Source organism: Mercenaria mercenaria, chromosome 3 (assembly GCF_021730395.1).
Source record: "Mercenaria mercenaria strain notata chromosome 3, MADL_Memer_1, whole genome shotgun sequence".
Taxonomy (NCBI): domain Eukaryota; kingdom Metazoa; phylum Mollusca; class Bivalvia; order Venerida; family Veneridae; genus Mercenaria; species Mercenaria mercenaria.
In genome coordinates, this window is record NC_069363.1 from 64,290,902 (window position 1) to 64,301,828 (window position 10,927).

At 35.5% G+C, this 10,927-nt stretch overlaps 1 protein-coding gene across 1 annotated transcript; it reads right to left on the bottom strand.

The window, feature by feature from the left end:
- Window positions 1-646: 646 nt before the first annotated feature.
- On the bottom strand, window positions 647-3,133 carry LOC128556048 (keratin, type I cytoskeletal 9-like). The gene is made up of 2 exons (XM_053539955.1): window positions 2,982-3,133; window positions 647-1,715 (listed from the first exon to the last, which is right to left on the bottom strand). The coding sequence occupies exon 2, from the start codon at window positions 1,711-1,713 to the stop codon at window positions 874-876; it is 840 nt and encodes a 279-aa protein (XP_053395930.1). The 5' UTR covers window positions 1,714-1,715; window positions 2,982-3,133; the 3' UTR covers window positions 647-873.
- Between the last annotated feature and the right edge of the window lie 7,794 nt (window positions 3,134-10,927).

Genomic DNA, 10,927 nt, shown 5'->3' on the forward strand with positions numbered 1-10,927 from the left:
ACGGGAAAACAACTGGTGTTCTCTAACATATAGCAGGTCTGGCAATGTGTGACTGTTTATGTTATACAGAACGTAAAGCAAATCTATTAACTACTGTAGTTGATATGCCGATGATGTGCACAATCAGGCTTCAAAAAATTATTCTTTTAAAAGAAGTCCGTTGCAATTTGCCAAGGTATTTTGAGAAGAAGCGCGGACAAGCTAAATGCGGACAGACAGACAGATGAAGAAGGCAAAATAATATATAATAAGACTGTATTTTACAGGAGCATCAACGGGAATGTAAAATTTCAGAAACAGCCATAACAGCTATCAACAAAAATATCTTGGAAACAACAGAGAGAAATCTGTAAAACACTTAGCCTAGCTCTTTGCGAATAGACAGCCCGGAGTCTAGCATCAATACACGCGAAATCGTCTTTTCCTAGGAAGTATCAGTACTGGCTTCAAACTTAAGTGGGAGATACTGAAGTACATTCTTGAAATTTCCAGAGCCTGGATCGGGGTTCGAACTCTGGACCTCAGGATTGACAGTCAAACATGTTACCATAAGGCCACCGGGCTACCTAGTCCATTTTTGTCCCCTGCTTCCAGTGGCTAAACAGTATTGATTATTACACATATTGAAGCAAAAATAAGAAAAAAATAATTCTTTAACATATTTACTTTGAACAATTTGTTGCAAATAAATTGACGAAATGGATAGAATGAAAGAATATTGAAACTTCGCGTCACGAATTGTATATCATACGGTTAAGCTTACAGCAAAAATCAAATTCTAAGACCAATTTTTGTATGTTTTACACACAAATACAGATTTGTTTAATTAAATAAGGCAAGTTGAAGACTATACATTTAAAATAAAAACGCTGATCAAAATAAATAACCAAATCCTCCTCCTAAGGGTGGACCGCCCCCTGGTGGACCAAATACTCCTCCTAAGGGTGGACCGCCCATTCCCGGCATTCCTGGCATCATACCACCACCACCACCATCACTTGCAGGTCCTCCAGCAAATGGTTCATATGCCCTAATATCTTCGTTTTCACCAGTCATTAACCGTCGATCCATTGCCATCTGTGTTCCTGTCCCATAACCCATACCAACACCAGAGGACCTCCCTCCGTCTGCGCACATGTGACCTGGGCAATAACCTCCTTGTACAGGGTACCCACCTTCGCCACCACGAGCTCCAATACATCCTTCGCGTGGAGGACGGTCGCCACGGCCGCAACGGCCACCACGACCGCCACGGTCACCACCGCCACCACGGCTGCTTACTCTACGATCTGATCTGTGATAAGTACGTGATCTATCAGGGTAACCAGTACCACGAAACATTCGATCCGTTTCAACTCCAACAATGTCTCTTCCTGTGCCTCTCATATATGGAGGGTATCCACTGAATGACGAATCTCTGATACCAGTATAAGTTGAACCTCCTGTGTATGAAGGACCCCTGTCACCCATATATGACGAGCCTCCTCTCATGTACGATGGTCCCAGACCCGCTTCAGTGTATGATGGCCCCATGCCTAATCCCATGTATGGCCTGCCTCTTCCGCTGTCATAAGGGCTATCCCGGGACATAGAATACGAACTTCCGCTTCCACTGTCATAAAGGCCATCATACACACCGCCTCCACTCTGACTATGACACAATGAGAGGACGCATACAAACACAGAGATGGTGAGTAAATGAATCGTGTCCATGCCTGCAGTAAAAGAATAAAATGAGCCGCGCCATGAGAAAATCAACATAGTGGGTTTGCGACCAGCATGGATCCAGACCAGCCTGCGCATCCGCGCAGTCTGGTCAGGATCCATGCTGTTCGCTAACAGTTTCTCCAATTCCAATAGGCTTTAAAAGCGAAAAGCATGGAGCCTGACCAGACTGGGCGGATGCGCAGGCTGGTCTGGATCCATGCTGGTCGCAAACCCACTATGTTGGTTTTCCCATGGCACGGCTCATATGTATCAGACGGTCAACGATAGGAAGCACTACGATGTAGTTACGGTAGGCGTTTTTTGAGAAATAGTAAAATGGAAAAAACAATTATTATCTGCCTGTCCAATACATGTTTTACTCTATTATCCCATATTCCCAAAAGTTGTAACTCTTTAAAAAGTGCCATTTGTATAGAAATAAAAGTAAACAATTGCTCAAAATTAAGTTAGGCATAGTTACGTGAAAATTCAGCGCTGGGACATTATTGCAAATGCATCAAAACAAAGATATGTAACAGTTAATTTTTAAACAAAAGTGTGCCCGCTTTATGCATCCCTTTTCCGGAATTCAATGCATATGTCAGTAAATAGACAATAGTTTTGTAGAGCAACAGACGTGTTTTATAAGCTGTTCAATTTTCATGTAAAACAATTCTTTCTTTTTATGAACTGATGTTGTTTAAATATTTTTTTTTTCAAAATATGGAGCTTGTTATTAACTTTATTGAACCATTAATAGATCAAAGTTAAACACAATTTATGTGCGTCGTTAACGTGTTAATAAAATTATTATCCAGAATCGGGGTGTATATTTGATAAAAGAACCAGAAACAAAAGATTTTGTTCTTTGAACTGTGTAGACAATCTTTTCTGTTATCGGATTATTAAGTTTCATCACTTTAACGGTTTACAAAGTTAAAACTATAAATACATAGTTTCTTGGATAACAATGCATATCTATTTTCATAAAACTGAAACGATACGTATCATTTTAGATAATTGATTTTACTTCTGGTTTACAAAAACATGAATTATATATATATATATATATATATGAAAAAAAGAGGTTATAATCTGCTGCATTCCTTGAAATATTTTGTCATATATTAAATTAAACATTATGTTTTAACAAACAATATTGCCGACGATATAAAATCTGAAAGTTTATGTATATTATTGCTCTATATTTGTAATATTCAAATTGATTTTAGTTTCAGTATAATTTGAAATAAGTAAAACAGAACAAAACATACCTTTTCCTGAGACTGTCCTAATCTTACCAAGCACAGAACTAAACTCTGAACATGTTACCTCAACACTTCCATGATCGATAAGTCTCCCGTCAGTCTTAAGTGATAAGTCAATGATAAAATAACAATATTGTATTCAACAAAATTGATGATGTTTAAGATAAATGTATGACATTGTACTTTCTTTTGTGTTATGTGTACATGTGCTCCATCAAAATAAAATAAATCAAACAAAAAGGTGAGCCTAACTGTGTATCTTTATGTGTTTGTTTTGTCCATAAATGTCTATGTAATTTATTTTGTGTGTGCGTGCGAGTGCGTATGTGTACGCGCGTGCGTGAGTGCGTGCGTGCGTGTATAATGTACACATGTGTACATAAACTGCGATGGGGTTTCGTGTTTGAACGAGCCATTTATTATTGAATCTTCGTCAATGTTTTTTGTCTATACATGACTTAATTCTCCATCAATGGTGTCAGCTCTAGAACATTACTGACAATGCAGAGGTATTACAAATTATACAATAAAACCAAGATCTGAGATATTTTTAACTTTCAGTTAGACACACTATATACATATGTATTTAACAATAACAATTTCAAATGTTACTTTGCATCAATTATTAGTGTATGTATGTAACTTTTCGGTAGGTACAATGGCTGCTTGATTATAAATATTTCTTATTTCACAGATTTATGATAATATGACCCTATTCGGACAGTGTGTTCAACATTAGCGAAATACTTTACTTATCCCATTGCCCAGAATAGAAAAGGTTATCTTTTTTTATTTAACTTTAAACTTTGTTCACGTATCAGAGCCTCTTCATGATTAATCGACGGTCAGGTTATTTTTATCCTGTTTAATGGACGTAGATTGTTTTGACTAATTACCAACACAATTGATATCTTCCCCGCATATTTGAAGTGCAGCATTGTCCTCGGTCATTTGTCAAGGAGAATATAAACATCGCCCGATATTCAATCTAAGACATTGTGCTCCACCTAACTGGGTGTGCTAATTAGATGTTATAGGATGAAACAAAAAATGAAACCGAAATGTCAGTGGAGCATTTGACTCAGTACTTGTTTTACAAACATAAAAGCCTGCTCTGAATTTCATATATTGATGTCATCTTGAAATGAATAAATTATAAAACGCCTTGCCATGTTCATATATTATGCTTTGAAGAAAAAGTCTCTGTTTTGAGAGACATTTTGTCATAGTCATTGCAACGGGACCTTTAAACAATGACCTTGCTGACAAGATTTATTATACACTTAACAAATCTTGGAATAATGTCAATATTTTTTGATTACTTAATTTACATCTATGAAATTTTATTTACGTTTAAAAAAAAAAAAACATTTTTGATAACATGTCAAAACAGAATCAAATTATGCAATAATGTAATTTTTTTTTATTTTAATAGCAATAACTGTGTTTAGAAAGTCTCAAGATATGGATTGATTTTTTGCATTATTTTAGTAACTCGATAAATTGGAATTACCCAAAACATTTGCTTAGAACTGCATTTTTGAAAGTGACATGTGAGATAATTATTTCGACATAACATAACATATCTTTTATTAGTCTTAAGCATATAACAGCTCATCGACATATACATACAATATTAAACATATCTGGCATACGTGAGATTTAAATTACTCAGCAATAGTATATATAAAACATGAAATATAGATTAGAAATCGGGAAACTAAACAGAAAAAACCCCAGATACACACACACGGCGAGAATAGACAAACATGTTACAAAAGTGTATACAGTGTTTATATTATATCGTATATTTAAGTTAAGTCTCTGAAAAAAGTTTGTCTCAGCTTGAATGCCGTAGTGATATACACTGCTAATTTAATAAGTACGTTTTTGTTTGTCGAATTTAAAAGTTGAATGAACTTATATACACTTGGATATTTACAGTAGTAGTTACTTATACATTTTTTCCTTAATCGACATGAGCTTCAGCATTTCGACCACGTTAAAGTTACACTATTTCGAAAGAAGGATATCTCATCCAAAGACACCTTTGAAAGGACGGATAAATGAACGTTTATGTACTATGTTTGAAATGTATTTCTTATCGGATTTCACTTACTTTGTTATTTTCCAAAGTCAGAGTTACTTTCAACATTTGACTATGAGTATATGAAAATTTTTGCAAAAGTAATCAAAAGAGTGAACCTGTATGAAATGAACAAGGTTAAATTTAATTTTCTTTAAAACTTTGGCTAAACAATGGTACTATTCTACGTTTTATTATAATTTGTTTCTGTGTTGAACAAAAAAATTTACTTGTTAAAATAATTAAGAATATAAAAGTGCTTCTTTGACTTTTTAAGAATGGGTTGTTTTCGTAAAATGAATAAAATTATACGAGCGTAAAATGGCTTAACTCTATTTTATAACATCCAAAATATAATTGTCTAAACGTTTGCCAGAATTTAGAAATTCTGCAGATATTGGCAACAAAGTACGTGTTGAATTCGAAGATTTGTTGAGTATATATTCATTATTAAGACATATTCCAGATATGTATGTAACTCTCTATTTTCTTTTCGCAAAGATACAAAACAGACAGAAATAATTGAGCCGTGCCATGGGAAAACCAACATAGTGGGTGTGCGACCAGCATGGATCCAGACCAGCCTGCGCATCCGCGCAGTCTGGTCAGGATCCATGCTGTTCGCTAACAGTTTCTCCAATTCCAATAGGCTTTAAAAGCGAACAGCATGGAGCCTGACCAGACTGCGCGGATGCGCAGGCTGGTCTGGATCCATGCTGGTCGCACACCCACTATGTTGGTTTTCCCATGGCACGGCTCATATGTTGTATTAGCTGTTTAATCAATTACCAACTTATGTATTATATTTTAAATGTTTTGCTAATAGACACGAGTTTATCCAACAACAAAACCGGAAAATATTATAACATACAAATGTAATTTTAGACTCTTTTATTATAAAAAGATATTGGCAGGACAGTGGCCATGGCTGAAAAACTATTGGCAGAGAAATATAGAATGTACGAAATGTTTTGACATATATATATATACCTGATGATTTGTCCCGGCAACGGATGCAAAAACTATTTTATGCTAGAAAATTCCATTTCTCGCTTAAATTACAAAATCAAAGATGGTCTAAGACCTTGAAAATGACTTGGTATCTGTAAAACATCATATTATGTAATTAAAATATTCCGTGAAATTACATATTAAAGATGGTCAAATTTACGTCTTTTGTCTTGTCCATAGTTGGAACAGTCCAGACGATGATGCTGTGTAATTTGACCATCTAGTTCAGCCATGACGGAAGGGTAAAACCGAAAGCAGAAAAAAACAGGAAAGAAAAAGGGGTCAGGGAAGTGGTGGGGTTTTGTTTTTATAAAGAAAATAATAATTGAACGTACAATGTAAGACATTTAAATAATGTTTAACGTCTACCTTGCAATGGAGCTGTCGAGAAAAATGAAAGTTCTAGAAATCGGTTTACTTATATAGGTAATGAATTGTCTTCCTTGAAAACTCTCTTACACAAAAAGAAATCTAAGGAGGCCCTAATGAGATATTTGGTTCCGGTGATGTGTTGGATAAAATATTTATCCTTAAACGAATAAATAACGTATTATCAAAAAAAAAAAACGGAAAATATTATAACATACAAATGTAATTTTAGACTCATTTATTATAAAAAGATATTGGCATGATAGTGGCCATGGCTGAACAATTATTGACAGAGAAATATAGAATGTACGAAATGTTTTGACATACACGAGTATATACCTAATGATTTGCCCCGGCAACGGATGCAAAAACTATTTTATGCTAGAAAATGCCATAAGGCCATGATCACAGCGTAAAATTTTGGAGAAGTGGGCTTCCGCCAAAGCGGACTAGCATAAAAGAAAAACCATCACTCAACCACAGAATTAAAAGTGATAATTGCCCCCGATATGTTGTTTAGCATTATACTATAACCAAGGTTTGTCAAATGTTCATACATATAATAGATTAGAAAGAATGTATGTATAATTATGTACATAATGAACATATGTTCATTGGTGTATGGGCCTAAATAATCATTATTAAGAACTGAATTGAATTGTACCTCTCCTACATCCTTAGACAGGCATAAAATGCAGATATAAGGCCCTGCCCAGTTAGGTCGTTCTATTACACATACCCGGTACTTTTTATTTGAAATTAGTTTTGAAAAGAAGATGTTATGGCTATCGAAAATCAAGATGTAAGGTTTTTGAGAAAATTACAAAAATCAAAATTTACGTACTAAGGCCTCTCTTTATATTTTTATGTAATTCGCACGATATGCTTATTTTGCTCAATCTATAAATTTGTGTGTGTTATATATGAGCCGCGCCATGAGAAAACCAACATAGTGGCTTTGCGACCAGCATGGATCCAGACTAGCCTGCGCATCCGCGCAATCTGGTCAGGATCCATGCTGTTCGCTAACGGTTTCTCTAATTGCAGTAGGCTTTGAAATCGAACAGCATGGATCCTGACCAGACTGCTCGGATGCGCTTGCTGGTCTGGAGCCATGCTGGTCGCAAAGCCACTATGTTGGTTTTCTCATGGCACGGCTCATATTGTCATACACAATGGCTCATAATTAAGCTATCTCTTTTATCATCGTCTTTGACACTGTCTAAGATGCCTGCGAGTTATGTGTTTAGTGATACCAAACATACGATACAGAAAAGTCTACCTTATAGTAGCCAATGAATATATCCATTTTAAAAGCCAACATACATGAATGACTTGAATCACACATAACTGAAATATGTTTACTGTTAATATATAAAAGGATGATTGTCAGCCTTGATTCTCTTGATACTTATATCTCTAAAGATATCCTTTCAATGCTTAATTAGTATGTTCATGTATACAACACACCCTATAACGTGATAGCGCGACACCACCAGATAACATGACACCAGATCGGATAACGCGACACTCTGCGGAGTTTGTTATCCATTAGAAGTAAGTATTTTCATTTTTTTCTTTACACAATGTGAATCAATGAAAAGCAGACTCTTACCAGGCACGGATTTGTTTGTTTGTTTGTTTTGGATTTAACGCCGTTTTTCAACAGTATTTCAGTCATGTAACGGCGGGCAGTTAACCTAACCAGTGTTCCTGGATTCTGTACCAGTACAAACCTGTTCTCCGCAAGTAACTGCCGACTTCCCCACATGAATCAGAGGTGGAGGACCAATGATTTCAGACACAATGTCGTTTATCAAATAGTCACGGAGAACAAACGCACCACCCGAAGATCGAACTCACGATCCCGCGATCCGTAGACCAACGCTCTAGCTACTGAGCTAAGCGGGCGGGCTACTTGTGAGAGGAGGCATTGTTGTGTATAAGATGGACTCCTGACTGACCAGCCTTTGCTTGGACGTTTTTTATTGTAAAAGTCTTTCAATTACTTCTTTAGTACAGAATTATTGTAGAATCGTCCAGTGACTGTATTAACAGATGGACAAGGCAATTGAATGACTGGCCCACTAGAATTGAAGAACATTTTCGACTTTATGGTTCTCTTGGCAATAAAGGACGTTTTTGTTCTTTTCGCTTCCATTACTCATTATCAGCCCTTCTCTGTGACTCAAGCATGTGCAACCAGGTTTTTTCACCTGTTAGCAAATTAGAAATAACCCGACTATCACGGCCTTTGTATGTTTTCAAAAGTTCCCGGGCACATTTAAGGCGTCGTTTTTATTTGCTCCCAGCGAGCAAATGAGGTACCCACGTAACGCAAACCTTTCTCGGGTTCAAAAGCGTTTGAACACTGCCTTCTGATATGCCAGTACAAATGGCTCTATCTTTCACCGACAAACTCGCATCCTGTTCGACCACAGCTTTTACAGCAGCGATGTTTGCCTTGGTAACAGAATTTTTAGGCCTACCAGAACGGGTATCATATTCGACAGATAATTTTCCAGTTTTAAAAGCTTTAACCCACCTAAAAACTGTGCGCATTGCAATGGCATTAGGTCCACATATACCACACAATTCATCAAATATCTGCTTTGAATCTATGTCAAGCCTAATGCGGCATTTAATATAGCTACGAATTTTAGTCGTTGTGACAAGTCATTTGGCCAGTGTAAATGACTGTATGTATTTCAGTTTGAAGTAACTAGGTCATTCGAAGAACAATTTGTAAGAAATAAACAGATATCGTTAGCTATTGGGCACACCATTCAAGAAGCGTTTTAAAAATTACTTGGGATAAAACTACGGAAGCCCATTAGAGACAGAACTTTTTGCAAGACGCTCGTATTGTATATTGCCTACCAGATAATTTGTTCATGCTTTCAACTATGTTTTATATGAAAGTGTACGTTATCTAAATCACAATACTTTAATTGAATGAATAGTACTCCCTCAACACAAGAAGTAATATTAGTCAAGATGCAAGTTATAAGCTGGTCATTTTAACTTTTGGGTTGAGCTAATTCCAACATAAAATAAGTTTCATGTAAGGAAATGAAACAAAGACAAAAGCCCTCAAAATATCATGGCACATTTTTGTGATATTGCATCTAGATTTCTGGAGTTACTGTGGGCCATATGCTATATTGTTCTACTACCGATATACTATAGCGAAAATAAGTGTTTGCTTTGAATATCAGAAACAAATATCTTTTAAGATTTCTATTAACTACGGGTAGGCAACTCAAAATATCTTAACCATCTTTTTCAAAATACGTCGGGTGTCAAAATTCAAAGCAAAGATTTCAAAATTCAGAACATAGAATTTCTAACCATATTTATACATACATATTTCTGAAACAAATTCGTCAGCATTAATGTTAAAAGAAGTTGGACACCAAACATTTGTATTTCAAAGTCAGAAACAAGAAAAAAAATATTCATAAGAGATTCAAAAAAACAAAAATGTATTCACAATGTTACTGCAGATGGGTGGGGTACTTGATAGCATCGATATTTGAATTCATATACAGTTACGGCAATTACTCTTACTGCTTTATTATGTTATGCATGCATGTGAATAAAGACTTGATACTAATGTTTCGTTTAATTGATTTTATTTCATATCAATTTGCAATACTTTAATTATAATCTACAAGAAGCTGTCCATAAATATCACCTTATTTTCAGAGTTCGGTTTGGACTTCTATTGAGGACTGTTTGCCTGTATTGCATAAGTAAAAATAGATTATAAATTATCAATACAACTTTATGTTGGAAGTAGTTTAAGGTACTAACATTATTTCTAGTTATATAACCGGCCTATTATATGACCCAGGGAAGTGCCTACACATTTTGTATCCCTAGCAATGAAAATGGTCTAGTCGCTAAAGTGGCTATGTCTTAGACTAGCTGACAAAATATGTTGGATTCCTTTGTTAAAATGTAAAGCTGGGGAGACCTATATTTCTCATATATAAAATATTCCTATGGCTGACTTGCGTACCAATGATTCGTAAATGATTTTAATTGCGAGCTCGATAATTTCAAGGATAAGGCAAATCACTCGATGTTAAAAACTAATTAAAGACCTGAAAGAACTGATAGTCAATACTTATTGAGTGATATTTCAACTGATACGCCTGAAGAATCAACATTTCATTGTGCATAGACCGGTCATGATTTGAACAATGTTGATAGAGGTCCACTAAACAATGCTACATGCCAAATATCTAAGCTCTGTGCATTATGGTTCAAGGCAAGAAGATTTTTAAAGGTTTTCCCAATACAATTCTATGTAAAACTAAGTTTGTCCTAAGGTTTGACCCTAAACCTAGAGCGGAGTGATTCTAAATATATCTATAAAGTTCGTAATTATTCTAGAATCCATTGCTGCTTATTTTTCTTGTTAAAATCAGTAGTCCTCAGTTGCTAAAACAATCACACAATACCAAGATCATAAAAAATA

Excerpts from the sequence above, each read along its gene's own strand:
- LOC128556048 (XM_053539955.1), bottom strand. The coding sequence starts at position 1,713 with ATGGACACGATTCATTTACTCACCATCTCTGTGTTTGTATGCGTCCTC.